General features: G+C 32.3%; 1 protein-coding gene across 2 annotated transcripts in view; it reads right to left on the reverse strand.

The window, feature by feature from the left end:
* The window catches only part of LOC117115763 (maternal embryonic leucine zipper kinase-like), a 55,075-nt gene that overhangs the window by 22,536 nt on the left and 12,060 nt on the right, over window positions 1-20,479 (reverse strand). The window contains exons 1-2 of one of the 2 annotated variants that reach the window (XM_033259692.1): window positions 7,480-7,656; window positions 544-674 (exon numbers count right to left, since the gene is read on the reverse strand). In XM_033259692.1, the coding sequence (XP_033115583.1) occupies window positions 544-674; window positions 7,480-7,514 (166 nt within the window). In that variant the 5' untranslated portion in view covers window positions 7,515-7,656. Of the gene's footprint in view, window positions 1-543; window positions 675-7,479; window positions 7,657-20,479 lie in introns of those variants that run through there. The other variant, XM_033259693.1, reaches the window with a different exon arrangement.

Here is a 20,479-nt window from a genome sequence, read left to right on the forward strand (position 1 = left end):
AAAGCTCTGACCAAACTATCAAATTTTATGCGACAAATTTCAGATGTGCCCATATACGGGCATGATGATGTGATACACCCAAATATGGGCATATCTCATTTATTTTAATGTGTTCTTGAATTAGGCAGAAACCGGAATACGTGCAAATATACATACTACAACGATGGTACAGTACGCTCAATATCAGCAATTTATTTTTATGAATGGCTGTTGTTTTTGTAGGATATACAGGTACTGTACAGCAACAGGAGTATAATTTGCAGAACGTCTATTGGAAGGTATGTAAAGTGCACTGGCTTAAATTAAGAGACACTCTAACTTGACTATGCTTGAAAACTAGCTAATTAATAAACAGAAATTATTGACTTAACCAATAACTAAACAACACTCATTATTCAAAAATCAATTGATTAAATTATATCAACTTAAGTGGTCAAACTCTATAATTTTAAAGAGTATCTAACTTATCGATCACCTGTTACTCAGTAATGACTAATGAAGATGGTATACAAGGGTGTGAATTGAATGACAAAATTGACTTACCTGAGCCCACAGTTTCCTTGAGGTGGTACCGTTGCTTGATAATATCATATTCTGACGATCCCATTTTTGGTTTTACAATAACTTGAGGGGCCTCACGCACACCATTCACTTCAATTTCAGGTGGCTTTAAACTGCAAAGTTAAAGATAGAGAATATATAATTTCCTTTTTTCTTAAATGTCAAAAATATGATAAAATAAAAACCAACAATGATTTTGTGTCACAAGTTAAGATTTCTGATGCATCAAAAAAAAAAAAATAAATAAATGAATTTCGGTTTTGGAAATGTATTAAATGTACCCTGTTGTTCAAATGACAATAAAGAATATCGTATCGTATCGTATATTCATACCATATTTGCAATTAGTGTGATTCATTCCAGATGATAAAACAGAAATTGAAATATATTAATTAAACCACGTCTGTATCTTTTTCCATAATGTATAAAAAAAGAGAGAAGAGCATTTGATTGCATAACGACAGATCTAGAATGCAAGATGGTCAGTTTTGGTTGTCTTCTTAATGGTAGTCTGGGATGAATCTCAGTTATGCAGAACATCGGTCACAAATGGGTAAATCCATCCTAGAGCCACACTGACATTATGACCGAAGGCCTCTTAATGTGGACTGTTACGAGAACCTAATTGTTCTGACCCTCTACCAACCGAGCTACAATAACAACTTAGCAATGCTTCTCCTCAGAATACATAACCAACAATTCTAAACTCAAAGTGAATAGAGCATCATCATATTTGTCAAAATATCACAAGGAAATGAATTCGTAAATTCATATGAACTAGAATTACTTGCTGGAAATCTAAAGAGAAAAAAAACACTTATTCAAGTACAGGAAATCTTCCAAAATGTGTAATAACCTGATCTTAAATTTCAAAGAATTGCATTTTAACAATTTTAATGGGTTATCTACCTACTGTATTCATCATCATTTTCAAGCGAGTACAAAACCTTCTCTTTCCTCTCAACCTCATAAATTAATATAAGATGAATTACAATTACTTGCAGGAAATCCAAAGAGAAAAAAAACAAAACACTTATTCAAGTACAGGAAATCTTCCAAAATGTGTAATAACCTGACCTTAAATTTCATAGAATTGCATAACAATTTTAATTGGTTATCTACGTATCTACTCTATTCATCATCATTTTCAAGCAAGTACAAAAACCTTTTCTTTCCTCTCAACTTCCTCTGACAAAAAATAGGCTCCTGATTGGAGCATGGGTATGCAGTAGAAATTAGGTTAAAATACTCTGAACATAGCTTCCATTATCGGACAAGGTGCTATCACTGCCATTGGTCATCTGTAAAAACCTAGGACCAATTACTCCCTCCATTTTACGGAAAAACTCCACTACCACAGCATAGACTATATCTCTTATACACATCTAGATGTGTATAAGAGACAGATCCTACATCAGTACTATGTATTGAAAGTGTATATTCAGTATAAAGAAAGAATAAATAAATAAATAAATAAATAAATAAATAAATAAATATATGTGTAGTATTCACATGGTGTCCTTTAAATACACAGCATATAAATATATTCTATCCAATACCAAAGATTATTTAAATCATCTTGATAAATGTTTAAGTGTCGTTCAAACAAATATTGAAACGGAAGCCATAGAGTTTTCAGATGCCACGGATAAACCATGAGATGTTTATTCACGATTATCTCGGCAGACATGAAAGACAGGCTTTGGCAAGACCTGAAGTAGAGAGCAGAAGGGATTTTTAAATCGTTATTATTTTTCAACAACACAGACATTGATAATATAGTTTAGAATATTATGAAGTCATAATCTGTATTGATAGCAGCCTTATATGAAATATTGTTCCTGGGAAGATTATACTGTTTCCTTTATTTTGTATTTTAGTGTACATATGACAAATAATATTTGCAGTAGACTGGTAATCTTATAATAATATTTGTAATGGATTTTGACTCTGGTTACATATAGCTTTTGATCAGTAGTTAGTCCCTAGTGGGTTATAGCCACCATCATTAGTACTTGATAGTGAAAAACAATCCAAGCATGATAAACATATTGAAGAAAAACTGTCATTACAAAACATATTTTAAGTTATGACAACCTCAAATGTGTATACATTAAGCTGTTTATTGTTTTATGACTAAACAGTCCAAGTCATTACTTGTCAAATGACATGTTGTTTAATGAAGCAAGGGTACAATAAAATAAATTATATTCATTTGAATTCAAGTTTATTTATGAAGGAAAATAATGTAAATTACAGTAGATTGTTTCTACCGAAACTATCTGAGATAATTAAAATTCACTGGCCAATGAAAATATTATACAATACCACAGTTTGTTCCAATCATGGTTGAAGGCAAAAAGAAGAATAGCACACAATTTAAAGAAAGGTCCCAAAAGATAATGCATTATTTATTTGTGACAAAGACAAGCCAACAGTCACTTGTCGCAAAAATAAATTTTTAGTTTTTAATACAGCGTTAAAGAGTAAAATGAGAGATATAAAATGGCAAAAGAATCATTTAAACCTGATATTTCGTTATGAAGTTACAAGAGTTTAAACATACAGCTGTTTAAAGAACAATACAGGGGTGGATCCAGAATTTTTCAAATGGGGTTCACAACAGATTCGGAATAGATAGTCAGTATCATATAACATTAATATGCACTGAAATTTTCAAAATTTTGTGTCAAAACGGGAAGGGGGGGGGAGCCCCCTAATGGATCAACCCCTGCAATATTTGAGAAATCAACCTTCAAAGTTTTTCTTTAATTAGGCAGAAACCATCACCAAATCGTGAAAAATTGTTGTTTTAACATTTAAAATGGGAAAATTAACATAAAGTGATGAATTTTATACAAACAACAATAATTCAAAAACATGCTTGGTTTATATAGTAGTTTATGCCATTTAATACCAGTTACTGTTATACACTCCATGATACACACTGATGTTAGTGTGGCCCTATTTATTGTTTAATATTAGTAATTCGCAAAATTTATAGCATTCATTTTGAAAAGAAGCCCCCCCCCCCTTCCTCTTTACTTGGCAAAAGTAGCCTCAAAAAGAAGCCCATCTTGAAAAGAAGTCCATCTAAAGTTCGCAAAAAAAAAAAGAAAAAAAAAAAGAATATGCCCATGGTTTCAATTCAAGGTTTTACAGTATTTTGGCCTACAGAACCTGGTATTCTGCTGTCAAACATTACTCTAAAGCTGTGATGTCCACACAATCAAATTTTAATGGGAAAAAAAGTGATATGCCCATATTTGGGTATATGCGACATTATCATGTCCATATATGGGCACTTGACACAACTTTGTCACAGAAAATTTGATAGGTAGTTTAAACAGAGCTTTGAATTTTTAATACCATCAAATGATACATAAGACCATATTTTATCGTAGTAATAGTATGATAGCGTAATGGATGTCTCCATTCAACTATGACCACACACTCATTAGGTTTCAGTCCACACAGCCCGAGCGCTGACATATTGCCATAAATCCATCACTCAAAGTTAATGCCAACACAACTGTACTGCTAAATGGTTCTTCAATGGGAGGAATAATCACTAAGATGATATAAACGAATGTAAACAATACACGAAAGATTGTGGCGTACACAGTTGGCTTTTCATGTCCAGTGCATTTACAGCGCACGACAAGCCCAATATAAACTGCTAATCGCGTTGTCATGATGACCGTCGCCAAAGAAACACCAATTGTGATGAATTGTGACGAAGGACCCACAGGGCAAATTGAATATGGAAATTTCTCATTAATAAGCATGTGTTTGGGATGACAATATCTCTATGAATCATTATGAATATTTCATGAGAAAACATTAACAATGACGTCATGGGAGGGTGGTCTGTGACTCATCCATTGTTTTCACAAAATAAACACAAACATTATTAATAATTTGTGTCAATTAAAATTGATTTTCTTCCTAGAAGGTTGGACCACCACAACAAAATATGAATTACTTATAGGTTGGATTCCGATATCTTTCAATAAAAAAAAAATGAAAATTAGAGTAAATAAACTATACATTAAGTAAGATTACAAAATATTTAGATATTTAAGAAATTATACCATGCCATAATCATTTTGAATATTGTTTTTAATGATTTTTTTTATCAAACAATTTCATGGTTGAAAAAAATGTCTTATAAGCAACCATTTCCAATATTATAGCATTAATTTTGATATGTTATTATTATTTTTTTTTTTTAGTTTTTTTTTGTTCAGGTGGCTATAAAACTAGAACAGGTTAAGATTCAGTTGATTTCATCTACGCCTATTGTATATTTCATGTTTTCAACTGAACTGAATAAAATTTTATTTTTTGCATGCCTGTAAAATACCAAGGGTTAAAAAAATGACAAAAAAACCAATGTTTACGGAAAATACATACTTTTACGTACATGATTGACTGACTAAAAATAAAATATCTAAATCTAATAATATCTAAAGGTAAACAACTAAAGTACAATATTTGTAAAAACAATACCTATTTATAGAAGGTGATAAGTAGATTTTATACGTCAAGATATATATTTTCAAATCCATTAGTAGGTCGATAGTTCAAAGTCTCTTCATAAAAAAAATATATTTACAAGCGAAGTACAGAAAAATAAAGGATCCCTTGATTAAATAACAGCAAGCAAACGCAGTATAAAAACATCAGTGTTTTTTTCAGTTTCATCCTTTAATGGAAAAAAAACTGTGTTAACATTGCCGACCACACATTATTATTATTAATATTAATTGTCAATTTATATAGATGGCGCATAATGTAAAATACCTCTATGCACTTTACAGCAGGGAGTGGGATAAATCAAAATCTAAATATAACACACATCAAGGGCTAAATATAACAATATAATACAATATATTTTCATCCCACACAGGCATTTCAAAAATAACTAGCTGATTAAAATATGATACTTTGAGTGCTACCTACTACCTGTGTTATAGTTTGACTGATGGTACAGCTGAAATTAAAATGCAGGTTTGCATCTCACCGAAGTCAGTACAAAAAGAAACTGGGTTGGTAGTGAATAAAAAAGTGGATTGTTTTTTTTGGTTTTTTTTTTCAAAAATAACTAGTCAATTTAATAGAATATGAATATCTAACACTTTTCAGTGTTATAGTAAGTTTAACTATGGTGTTGCATAATTTTGAAAAAGCTGGCCTGCATAGCACTGCAGTAAGTACAAAAAGAACTGGGTTGGTAGTAAATAAAAATGATGATTGTTTCTTTTTTTTTTGTTTTTCAAAAATAACTAGCCAATTAGAACATGAATAGCTAACACTTTTGAATGCCATCTTCAAGTATTACACTAATTTATAAGGTGCTGTGTAATGCAGACATTTAAAACAACTGGTTTGGCAGTAATTAAAAACAAGGATTGTTTTTTCCCTAAAAATAACTAGCCAATTAGAAAATGAATCATTTTGTCATTTTGTCTGCCACCTACGAGCAATATTATAGTGGGTGTGATGATGCATCTAAAATTAAAATGCTGGTCTGCATACCACTACATTCAGCGCAAAAGGAACTAGTTTAGAATTAAACAAAACAAAGACTGCTTTTTATAACATGAATATTTAATACTTTAAACTGCCATCTACGAGCAGTGTTACAATGGGTGTATATAAACTGATGTGCTCTATTAATTAATAAAATGCTGGTCTGCATTTATACCATGGCAGTCGGTGCAAAAATAACTAGATTCGCAATAAAAAATGAAGGTTGCCTTTTGCTGGGGCGGATGCACGATTTGGCAGTAGGGGAGATGTAAGATTCCACACCACCTCATCCCCATTATGGTTAGGCTGAGGTAGGAAAATTTTGAGAATATGGACCTTTAGGTGCCCAGAAATTGCACACCCGTACCTTAAAAATCTTTCCGGTATTCCTATTGACAATATAATACAAATATTTTTCATAATACAATTTAGAGGAGTGTGATTGCACCGTCGGCACACTCCCTGTATCCACCCCCCTGCTTTTTCATTCCATAATTTTAAACTTCTTCATGAAATTTTGTTCGGAACCTCCTCACCAACCATGGTGAGGTTGAGGTAGTTAATCAATCTGAAAAATTCTGTTACTGGGACTTTCCATTTCGAATTCATCCGCCACTGCAACAGTAGTAGTGGTGAGTTGAATGGAAAAGCGGTTATAAGGTAGGACCAACCAGCAACGTACAGCTATAATATCAGTGCTGGTTCGAACGACATACTTGTCTATGGTTCTGGTGGTGGAACAAGTCATCTCGGATAATGACTAAAAAGGTCCAGTGTACACAATTTGGATCATGTGCATTTAAAAAAAGCCATTACAACTTTCGAGATGATTATGGCCGGGATACCTCGATGTTATTAGTTTAAACAGCCCCTATTGTAGATAGACTGAGAGTAGCTGACCAGCACCTGTTTACTGGGCAGCTCAGACACGTAGAGACCCTTGGGGAGAGGCAACTGTTACTGTACAAGTTAGACCACACCTTGAGACTTCAAGACTTTGGTATAAAGCACATATATCCAACTATGTTACATTATTTGAAATGTTTTACTTTAATAATAATAGTCTTTTATAGCGCATAACAATAAATTTGCCTGTATGCACTTAACATGTTGCAACTAAAATGATTTTTTTTTTTTTTTTTAAGTTCACACTACTAGTAAAGACAATAGTACTGTAAGAGCACTATGCAGACCAAGTCAATCTTACAATAGTGGGGCTCTTTTATTACTGAGTAGTGGCTTCAAAAAAGTTCAGACAGGGATGTCAGCCCTTCGCGCGTTTCCTGAATAAGGAGTCGCAAAGTACCGTACCCATTCAAAGTCTTGTTGGACCCCCTTCGAACTTAAATTAAAAATACAACAGAAAGTTTAAAAAGTACTTACAAGACAGTATTCATTAGCAGGTTATGATATAACATCTTTAGAATAACTTGTTCCGCTCCTTTGTTGTTTTATCAATAAAATCAATAAATTTATATAAATAGATTAAACTATATATAATATAAAGACAGACTTATGATAAATCCAACTATCAGTCTTTCCACTCTGGTGATGTAGTTCTGTCTTAAATACAATTTGTGATTCAGGTCTAAAGCCTATGAGCTGGAATCTTGTTAAATGTCATCCCTGCTCGCTACTCTACACTTCGATCCCATTGGTAGGTAATGACACATGCTTCATGAAGCACACCAATCAAATTGCAGCTTTCTTAATTGGACTGGCTGTGTGTACTGTAACAGCCCTCCCACGTGCGCAAGTTTAGCAGCATTCACATGGCTTGAAATATTAGCAGAGTAAAAACATGCCATCAAAACATACTAATTACATTTCTATATCAATATTTGTGATAAATCCAACTGGTATCAGTCTTTCCATTCAGGTGATGCAGTTCTGTCTTTCAGGTCTAAAACCTAGAGCTGAAATCCTGTGAAATGTAATAAAAGAGCCCCTTTTCTCCCTTTTATGTATTTTTCTCTTCTTTTTGACTTTAAATTTCCTTTTAATTGCACCTTCCTCTTCATTTCTCTCTAATTTTCTGGAAAGTGCATAGAGGCTCTATCAGTATGCGCTATACAAGCACAATGAATAATAATAATAATAATAATAATAATAATAATAATAATAATAATAATGTACTAGTACTAGTAGCATACTAGAAGAAAACATAGAATTTTTTAATTTTTTATTTGAACCACACCTAATGAGTGTGATCCATCCAGCAGAACTGATCATTAGGGACCCTCAACATGTAACAAAACAAATTACTGAAAACATGTTAACTACCAATTTAAATTAGAATACAGTATAAAATATAAAACATAAATCGAACATAACAACTTAAAATTGAAATAACTAAAAATATAATACGCAGATTATTGCAACAGCCATAAAAATTAAGTAAGAAATTAGATAAAGCTAAATAATGAATCTTTTCATTAAGAAAATATAGTAAACATTTAGCATCAAACAAAATAAACACAGAATAAGCACAACATATAGGCAACAATACTTTGTATATCCAACTTCCACTCATGGTTCAAGTAATCAACTCTGATACAGTATGTGTGCAAATGTTAAGTTGAGCTTATACAAATTGCATTTAAAAATTATGTAATCTTTTCATTTAAATGTTAGTACCAGTAGAAAATAAAGAATACTGTATGTAATTAACATAGAAGATAATATTTAATGAATGTAGGCCTACTATATGGCCTATAATGCATTTCTGTTTTTGATCATCATTAAACCTAAATGAAAAAAATTGTTTTCATTTCTTTTAGTTTAAAAAAACATATTAAACAGAACAATTCCAAGTTGAAAAAAATGTCTTCAGTAGTCTAATACGGTTTTATAGTAATTCATGCTTTGCATTCATCTTGAGAAGCCCCCCCAACTTTAGGCAATTTTTTTTTTATACCTTGTTTAGTGAACCCGTCATCTGCCAATAATTATTTTGTATAAAAATAAAATTAAATTTTTGGCCAATTCGCGTCCCCATTGTCACAATAAAATTTCAGAACAAAATATTTATCTTTTCTTTATTTCTCTTGCTGTTGCCTTGAAATCTCCAAAAATAAGTTATATTTCTTCCTAATTATATAAATTTAAAGCATTTAATCATCCCATTACTACACTGTTTACATTCACCAATAACATTTTATTTTTACTTTCTCCTCCACCTGAATGTCTTAGCAAAAATAATTTGCTAAATAAGAAAATAAAATTTTATTTTTATTTTTTTTTCACAAAAAGAAGCCCTTCTAGAAAAAAGGTCCATTCAAGGGTCCTAAAAAAAAAAGTCCAGGCCTTTTCTATTCAAAGTTTTATGATATCACTACAATTTTTAACATATGGATGGTAATTGACTTTTAAAATTGATTATTGTTAATCAAAAAATGTATGGAACAAAGTTATCAAGACTTGCCTTAGTTTGCAAAAAGTATTCCTGAAAAGAAGCCATTCTCGAAGAGGTCCATTCAAGGGTACTAAAAATGAAGCCCAGCGCTTTTCTATTGAAAGTTTTATGATACACTACAATTTTTAACATATTGATGGTAATTGTTAAAATTGATTATTGTACATCAAAAGAACTGATGGCACAAAGTCAACCAATAGAGGTCATAATTTACATGGAGGTATAAAAATATTATTAAAACTTCTATACCATGATTATATACAGTACACACCGAGTGCAAGGTTATAGTATACAGTAAATAAATTCCTTTTCCTAGGAATTGCAGGGTGGATTTGGGAAGGGGGCTTAGCCAGCCGCCTCCCGCCTCCTTTTGGAAAGTAAAAAAAAAGTAAGAAAAAGAAATAACTTATCGCTCAAAACACCTCAGAGGTTATTTTCGAGCATCTACAAAAAAAAAAAAAAAAAAATTGCAGGGGCATGTCCCCGGTCCCCGTAGGGCACTGCTGTCTCGAATTGCCCCACTTTTAGCCCTCTTCGGACATCTATGGATTCGCACCTGTGTTGCCCCCACAAAACAGCAGGGTAAGCATCTGTAAATTGTGGGACATATACCGGTACTTCGGAAAGTTCTAGTGAACTACCGTATTTGAGGTATTTTACAATTTGTTTTTTGTGTAAATTAAAGCTAAAACAATAAAATATTTTAGAATCATTGTTAAATTTTTTCTTTATCAGATGCTTTCTTGCTAAGATCGTGCCAAGGGCTAGCTGGCTAAAATGAAATCATAGGCCGATTGCCAAGGATAACGGTAAATTGTCATTATTACGGATGAACTACCAAGGCGTCACGGATGACGTTCAAACTATAACTGTACAATGACACTTCAGGGGCATGGGGACATATTCAGATATTGGCATAAATATCTCCAAATATCAATTATGTAATGGATAGTTTGTAACAAAATATTAAATATTTTAAATTAATATGTGATACTTAAACATAAGATCCTCTTTTCCGAAGACTTAAGGACCCTCACCTTTTTATTTAACTAATAAATCTGAAAAAATTCTCCTGAAATTTGATTTAATTGTCCGAATTATTATTATTTAATATATTACCAGTAATCACAATTTGTTTTACCGGTTATATTAAAATTTACTGTACCACCCAGTATCATTGTGAAATATAGATATTTTTTCATCTTGTCCTTGAAAATAATTGGAAAAAAAAAATAAACACAATTAATTAATATTCCACACCAAACAAAATATATGGTTATGAATCATACACTACTCATACACGCAAATATTAAATTCATTCACTATCATAATTCTATACGAATACCACCATTTTAAATATTCACAGCAACAATCAACTTAACAGCTTATACACAAACTGATCTGATTAATCTGTGTGTAATTGAACAGTAAACCAGGATGACTCATGAGAAAATACGGATACATGATGCGAGTGACGTTCAGTTCTGCGAAAAAGATGTAAACAATGATAGAACAGTCCTTTCCGAGAATTTCTATTGTGCCAGGTACCTGAACTGTACAAATGAGAGACCAACACAAGGACAGAGTTTAAACTACATTAACGTTCCGTGTGGATATCATACATCATACGTGACTAAAAGCATAATTATTTGCAGTTACCATATCGTAAACGAGATGAAGGGAGACATTCAACTTGAAAACGATCTTAAAATTGATCACAACTTTTCGATCACTTTTTACGACATAGCACTAGCATAAGTGTTTCCAACAAGTAGTTCACCAAACGAAAGTAGGTCTTTATAACAATATAAACAAAGATACATTTTTATAGATTTGCTTATGGTCGAATGCTAGAATTTTTAATAGATATCAAATTCTGAGGGATGAGATTGATACACTGTGACTGCCACAAAAACAAATTTTATAAAATGTGTTTTCTTTAGTCTTGTTTTCCTTATGGAGAAATAATATACATGTAATTTATTGTGAGACAATGAAACCTAGACTTGTAGTGCATCTTGTGTGTATGTTTGTCATATGATATGATTGCCATTTTAAAGAGTGATTTAGTTCACTGTTTGGCATCCTTGGCCTTATAGTGCTTAAAGTTGAATTAAACCAAAAAAATGGACAACACCAGGGCACATAGGTAACCCCCAGAACCTCTGGTTCTTGTATTTGATCTCCTCCCCACTCTCTAATAATATGTTTGCTGGTGACATTAAAATCGAGGGAAAACATATCACCACCATCATAATTTAAACTAATCCAAATATGATGCAGATGAGATAGAAGTCACTGAGGACATTCACCGGCAAAATCAACTCTTGGAATTAGAATTCTGCTGTAATGTACATCAAAGCAAACAATTTGTTACGATGCACTGACATTGCAAAAAGTTGCCATTAATGCTGAAACCTTGCATTACCAGCCGAAGGTAACTTTCGTTTGAATGGATTTCCAGGTACTAGATTCAATTATCATAGAATTAGTGTAATATATCTGTATTACGGACTGTGATGCAAGTAAGGCTTGAAGAAACCCCACGTGTGACCTAATTTCTTTTAATTTAAATATTGTTTCTAGGTATATAAAGCCCGCATAGGATATAAACACAGCCACAATTTGAATAAATGCAAATGGCTCCATCTGAGTGTCCCTCCAATAAAGAGGTTTGGAAAGAGAACTATATCAGACAACAATTCTGAAATTATTAAATAAATTGTCCTAAAATATGAGTATCAAAGTTTATGTTACATAGCCCTGGATTACAGTACCTAGACCTTTCTATAAAATGTGGAATCCCTCAGTGTCTGAAGATGAGTGCCTATTGAGAACATAATTATTTTCATTGTTTGGTTCTTGGGTATTACTGTACAATTATACGACCCATTTTAGTGTTTAGGAAGGATGGGCTTACACCCAAGGGACAATACTCGTTTCATATTCCATTACTGGTACTCTGTATTTTTTTTAACAATGTTAATTATTATTATAGGCAGAACTACAACACTTACATACTGTAGTTGGATATTAATGTAAAATATGGTGCATTTTTGAAACATATCAACCCTCCAGCTATAACATGACAGCCTGTGATGGGAATTGAAACAGGGACCAAAAGGTGTCCACAGTTCAGTGCAAACGTGGCTACCACCAGTTTAGCCTGAGTCTCCCATTCTAAGGATGAGGTAATTAGAGCAAAGTGTCTCACTTGAGCATGATGACGCTGGCAGGCTACAAACTTGTTCTGTCTCCCACCAAAACCCAATCCACCCCTCTCCATACCTCATAAAGGTATGCATTAACATACAATCCCAATTTCCATGTTGTTTTTATTTTTATTGTGTCAGAAAGTAGGTCTCTGCCTTCCCAAGTAATTTCAAACAATCAAACTCGCATTCAATATATGATAATTTCCCTCACTGATAAGTGTAAACAGTGTTTAATGATCTGACCTGCAATCGACCTTCTGCAGCAGCAGATGCGTTATTAATTATACAGTATCTATCAATAACGACACCCCTAAAGTGATCAGAAAAGCGGATACTAATTATATTTATCATTCATGTGGACATTTTGACTACAGTAGATAATCACTCTTGAGTTGTTCTTTTTCATCATCGTGAACTAGTGCATGGACCTTTAATCCTAAGAACAGAAGTCACAACTATGACCCAATTTTCCTAATTAATAAACAATTTTTTACACTTCTGGAAATAAACATACACCCTCGCAAATATTCGCAGAAGAGGGTAGATGATGTTAATGGACTGAAACAATGTAAAGAGAAACTTGGGGGCGTATTGACATTTACCCGAGTACATTGCATGTGACCTTTGTCAACATACTATTAACATTCACTACTTGCATATACAGGCTGATTGATAATTATTAATTAATAAATTACTCATCCTTCTGTTAATTATTTGAACAGATAAAAACAGTTTTGAATTTGTTTTGTCAGTACTTTTCCAGTAGACTATAAGAAAGATAGAGTAAAACAAAATTGAAATGTAAAACTTAATGTCATCTTATATGGAATCCAAGATTTGTAATACTTAATGATTCAGCAATTGACATGTAGAACACATACTCTAAATATTTGGATACACATTTATGATGAATGATGAGCAATTTCGTAATAGCAGAAAATGATGATATACTGAATAATCAACTGATATCTCAAATCAATTTATTGCTCAGTTATCAATCAAATTTAATCAAATGTGTTCCAGTTTAGTGTTACTTGGTGAGGCAAATCAAATTATCAGCACATGATATTTCAGCTAACTTTAGATGTTAAATAGTTGGCCTACATTAATTCTTTTATCTGAAAATTTCCACAGTGGTTTTAAAATACAAGAAAAAAACAACACAGAATTAAAATATGAAATAAAAAAAGGTTCTGAGTATGATCAGACCAAAACGATACAAATATTGACTGCTCATGAGGGGAATGGGGGAAGAAGATTTCCCGAATCCCATTCCAAGAATCTAGAGCAGTCAATATTTGTTTTATATACCTTAGATTCTACGAGACCTAAAAAAGTACACTTCCTAGCCCGTCCTAGCCTAGAGGCCTACTAACTAGGGCCTAGGTTAGGACAGGCTAGGTGATCAAAGGGTGTGTCTAGCTCTTCTTTGCTCATTTAATCAATTGCAACCCATTGTCTTGCAATATATGTCTACTATTGACAAGACATATTTTAATTTGCCTTTTGGTGCTTTTGCTATCGGCTTTGTCAAGAAGTATACCTAGGCTAGTCCTTATTCATCCAGGAGCTCGAACTGACAGCCTCCATAATTATTGTTTATCGTCTACTCGCCGATCAGCGGTGCGGTCAAGGGCCAATCTCTTTCATCATAGAGGTCGCAGTCCCCTCTACCGTCAGCGCGATGGTGGGGCCTACATTTGCACAACGCGATAGGTCAAAAAAGTACTATTTTTTAGGGGAATAGCACTTTTTCAGGAGAATTTAGCACATTTTCTATTGCCCGCTTCTTAACCAATCACATGCCTAGAATCTACGTAATGAGGTATACAACATAAATATATACTAGGGAAAATAGTTTAATATGTGCCTGGCTTTGGCTGCAGTACATGATAACTAAGTACTGCATTTATATGGTAAGCACATTACTCTAAAAAAGCTAATTTTAAAAATTTTTTAATCCAGGTACCAGTGTCTATGGTCAAGCATTTCCAAAAAGTTTCAACCCCCCACTTCCCCTCCACTAGGTGCTTTGCAATTTGCATGCTCCCTACCCAGATTTTTCTCTGGATCCACCTCTAATGTGTGATCAAAACTTAGAGTGAACTGTATTACTAATCCTTTAATAATGAAAAGAATCATCACAATCAGTATTGATTCAGGGAATAATAATTAATACTTATAGAACTATAAATTAAACAAATTCAATATAAATGACTTGGCCTACTGTATACATTAGACAATGGCATTTAAAAACTCATTACAATAGAATTCACCTCTAGACCACAAGTCTTATTTGTCATTTAAGAATTTTGTTATCGCAATTTAAATTATGTTGAAACAGACAAAATTTATTTCTATGAATTAAACAAAAACAATTGCTTTGTATAAATGCGTAACCACATGATTTCTGGAAGTAACAATCGATATAATAAATTATCTTCCCAGAAAAGAACCACACGATTTCTGGAAGTAACAACCGATATAATAAATTACCTTTCCAGAAAATAAATTAAGCTACTTGTCTTCAATTTGAGAAACATAAAATCCAACCTTTTGAAGTACTATACAGTAACAAGAATATGACGTTCAAATCCATGTCATAATTAAAATTAAATTAATTAATTAAAGTATAATTCGTTTGAATTTTATGATGCTATTCTTCAAATCTGAAAACTGTTGACCGAAAAGTCCACTGATTAATCTCAAATATAATACAAACTCGAAGCATTGAAATGTACGCCATCATGAAAACTGTGGGTTAAAACACCAATCAAAATCGTTCTACACTGTGTTTTGTACGGTTGGTTGTGGTTTGGGCTCTCAAAATTGAGGTCATGGTTTCAAATCCTCACTGTCTTCTCTTTTTTTTTTTTTTTTTGCTTGTGTCCTTTGCAAAGGGACTTTATCCACACTGTCTTTATCTCTAACCAAGAGTATAAGTGGGTAACTGGTAGTGTTAGAATGCAAAGCATTGATTAGCTGCTGCAAACATACTGGAAAAGCCCCTTGGGAGCTGAGTATGTGTGTACCATAGGTTTTTTTAAAGCCATATACAGACTACCAAATTTTTATTTGACAAAAACATACAACATACCTACAATGATATGATGACATAACATCATGACCATGGCAAAACCAGCCGTTTGTAGGAAAAATTCAAAATTGAGTTTTTACTGTATTTAGATTCTGCATGAATTCTTTTTTAATACAGTATTTATTTGATGGAAATTGGTTGAGTATTTATGAATATTTAATTCATTGAATATTAGCCATGTCGGTTGAGAAAACAGCTTCCAAAGAATCCAAATCATTAGCTTATTATTAGGATTTGTATTTTAAAAATAATTTTGATATACATTTTAGTTAGATTAAATAATTGGTATTTTGCAGAAATGTTCAAAATTGGGGTAACAATATGAAGCACATCCATAGAGCGATCTATGCATTACACCATTATTGCGTTTAGTTGTACCTGGTAAACTGCACGATCTTTCCTGTGTCATCAATCTTCTGTGCCTCGGAATAGTTGGCTATATAGACGGCGCATTATAAATTCTGTTTTTATTATTATTATTATTAATATTATTATTATTATTAGTTGTTAATATGTATATTGTATATTTTGTCTTCTCATTTAAATTATGAAAAATATTTTATGACCTTGTATATGCACTGTTAACTGCAAATATTAACTTTTTGTTTGATCACAGCAATCTAAATTTAAAAGACCGAGGACCAGATGCACGATACAATAATAAAAAAAAACAAAAAAAAAACAAAAAAACACCCACTATTTCAGAAGAATAATCAAATATTAATGTTTAGTGTATGTATAGAAAAGTTAATCAAACAGACAATTTGAAAAAAAAAAAAAAATTACAGTAGGCAAAAGGCGCAGAATGGAGATTTGACAAAATGGAGAAGTGTCGCCTAATATCTTAGATAATATCTTACTAGCTCATGTATTTTGATCAATGGCTTGTTTGTTTCTGTATGTCATAATACAGTAATTAACTTTTCATTGGAGGAGTGATGATGATGATACATAGGTGCAGAAAAAAAAAAACAGAGTCACAGTTTAAACATACACAAATCCTAGGCTATTGAAAACTGAAGTCAATGCCCGATTGATCTGTGTAAAGGACTGGTATCTACGAGTCACGTCACACTACTAAGAGGATAAATAAGAAAACAATTCAGAAATAGGTAAGTGTTTTTAGGGCAGTCTGAGGGACAACGAATGCAAGAAATATGCCTGCCTCACTACAAGCTGTACTAAAAAAGTATCTATAGTTTATTACTCAGTCAATCTAGGCTTTGAGGTTATTCATCTATTGTAAGAACCCATTAGACTGTGTTTATTTGTTGTATATTGCAGTTTAATCCTCTTCTGGGTAATGGTCTATTGTACTGTCACGTACTGTAACTTTCACATTTGCTATATTATCCTTAGGAAGTAGAGCTACCTCCCGATTATGAAATTGCCAGGCTGTCGGGCCTCCAACAGTGGGCATTCTGTCTGCGGTTGTGGTCCAGCCATGGTGTAATAAGCAGTTACGGTGTAATAAGCAGTTATGGTGTAATAAGCAGTTAGTCTACAGATCAGACTCTCTTTACATTAACCTTTATTTGTTTTGGAGGAGACAGATAAAAATCAAGGCTATTCTAAAGTAACTGGTGATTAATTGAGCATGAAATTCAAAGCCTTTAATTTGATAATTCTCGGAACACTTCTGGATATCAATTCCGTTAATTAAAGAAAAGTTTGTTATGGCATGCTAACTTTAAATTAATCTAATTGAACATGTTTTTCTAGGTGATCTATTAGACAGAATTTGAAATCTTTTAATTTTGTATGGTCTAAATGTTTGTAATTACCTTTAAATGTCTGTCTAGTGAGGTAGCATTGGGGCAGATGGTAAATTCAGACTCGGCTAACAGTTGAATAATTGTTAATTGACAAAATTCTGATATCTTAAACTGGATAATAACTGTTATTAAAATATGGGAAATTAATATAAGGATTAAATGAGTAAACAAAAGGGTTATTTGATATTGATTATGATCAATTATTATGAAATGAAGTCAATTTAATGAGTTTTTTGTGCAGCATTTTAAATGCGACACAAACGGCCTTATTAATATTTATGTAGGTTTTAAATGTTAATAGGTTTCTGTATCATTATGATTACTCTGACCTTTAAAGTTATATATTTTTATATTACTTCTGGTGTATTCATGATTTTATTATTGTTTATTATATTTTATAGTTAAAGACAAGTGAACTGTAATCACAGTTTAATGAATAGGAGGAGTTCGCTTTCTTTTCTAAATTGTTTTCATTTAACTTTCATTTACTGCACTCGACAACTGCCAAAACAACTTAGACTTGTGCTTATTACAATTTACTTTGAATACATGATAATAAAACCTCGTTTAGTGCAATCATGGTATAATGAGAGACTGTAATCTGAAGAAGGAAGGTTGACATACCTTTCAACGCTCATATTAAATAAATCAACTGAAACTAGTTCTGAAAACTGTTTCCTTACCAATACTTTACGACAAGAAACTAGTGCGACTCTTAAGCCAGGCACTCGGCCAACGAATTTAATGCGCTCACTGTGAGCTTTAGGCAACGGGACACTATCTGCGGATTTTCCGTGGTAGTCTGAACGAATTGTCATTAAATATGGCATTCTTCATAGAATCGTGTCAGCCGATGGCCGACGACTATCATGCACAGTGACTGCACGGCTTTAGACATACACTGTATTTGAAATTTGTTTTCTTATTTTTCAAAAATTTAGGATAGGGATAGCTGGGCCCATTTTTCAATGAGAAATAAAAATAATGACAACCTGAATGCAATAGCAAGGCCCACTTTTAATACTCATTACTTAAGAAGTTGATGGTACTATTATTTTTTTGGTGTAAAACAGCTGTGATAGAAGAGATAAATAAAAATAATGACAATCTGAACGATTATTTTCAAAGCCTAAGAAAGATTAATTAATTTTATTTCTTATGACATTAAAAAAAAAATTATTATTTACAATCCTATTTGCCACTAGGGAGGGATAGCAAATATTAAATACCCTCACCAAAAAATAATTTCAAATCCAGGATGTGAAACTATCATGAACAGCAAGACCAATTACAATAAAATAACTTTTCTGTAACCCAAAATTAAAAGGGTTTGGCATGAACAACATCACGAAAACAACACAAGAACATCATACATGATCAGAGCTACCAAAGCTAGTAGCGAAACGTAGCTGGTTAACACCATTTACTATATACAGTATTGGCTTATCCTTGAAGAATACAAGCAGTAGAGTTTTACAATAACTTCTTCCTTTTTAAAACTCAAGGCAATATGATCAACACATTTCCTGAGATTAAGTAAACAAAAATGTAGAAAAAAAATGTACACAATATATACTGTCTCTTATACACATCTAGATGTGTATAAGAGAACCCCAGCTGTACCAAGTACAATTAGTTACACTGTAATTCCTCGTGTTTATGCCCACCTTGGCTATAAGACTACCCTCTATTTTAATGCTAATTTTTATGTACACATAATTACTCCAGCAAAAGTCCAGGGTATGATTTTAATGATTAGCTTAGCTGACTTTTAATTTCAGAAAAAAAAAAAAAAAGATTGTCTTTTAATTGAAATTGGTAATATTGCCCTTTTAATTGAAAAGTAATTCATAAGTTATTGTCATGTTTAAATACATTTTATACTTTTTATTAACTGTTGAAATACTGTACTGTACATCGCAAGCAATTCAGACTTATCACTGCATGCTATTTGTGATTGAAATATTAAGCTGAACTTGAAAAAAAAAAGGAATATTCCCTAGGAGCCTACAGTATTTCATTATTATTTTATCCTAGTCATGAAAACTGTACAAACATTGTAATTATGCCCAATATTTTGCTCTGTTGTTATAGAGATTAAATTAAATATAAATAGAATTTTCAAATTTAAATAAACCGAAATGACCTTATTCAAGAAGCGAGAGCAACTCTATCCTAGGGCTGAAAATGACTACATCACTGAACCAAAAGTAACCAGGATGAAGGTGATTTAAAAAAAAAAAACAAAAAAAAAAAACTGCCCATACCAATTTGTAATAAACAACTACAAACACTTTGTAGAGTTATAACTACTACCGTACAGTTCTCAGAAAACACATTTATAAGTCATAACTCAGACATTAGGAATGCAATAAGGGATTTTCCCAGTGAACTTAAACATCAACAGTAAAACCAGACTGAATCACATCACAATAATTAAAAACAATGTGACATTTTGGAGTATTCATGCAGTTTCGCATGTGCACCTGTGACAAATGGATAAATGACAAAAATACTGATAAAAATAATATTTTATGAAAAAACTATAAAATCCCTCATTTTAAGTCAATGCATCAAAGTTTCAAATTATCAAAAGAAAATTTAAAGTTGTACTATCTGGCACGAGTTGAAAAAAGTGAAAAATTCCATTCCAATTTTTTAATTTGTGTGTTTAAGTACTGTAAGTTATCAACTTGCAAATAAAAGTTTGACCACCTCAATTAAAGGACAGACAAATAACAGTAGTATACAGTACGGTACTTTTGCTGTATTCTTTTACATAGACCTTTACAGTAAATTGGCTCTTATCAATTTAAGATATTTGTTGTAGTAAAATGTCTGTAGTAAATCAGTGCAGTTTAATGACCCTTTTAAATGACCT

The sequence above is a fragment of the Anneissia japonica genome, unplaced genomic scaffold (assembly GCF_011630105.1).
Source record: "Anneissia japonica isolate Jap-2015-1 unplaced genomic scaffold, ASM1163010v1 scaffold287962_len325480_cov183, whole genome shotgun sequence".
NCBI lineage: Eukaryota > Metazoa > Echinodermata > Crinoidea > Comatulida > Comatulidae > Anneissia > Anneissia japonica.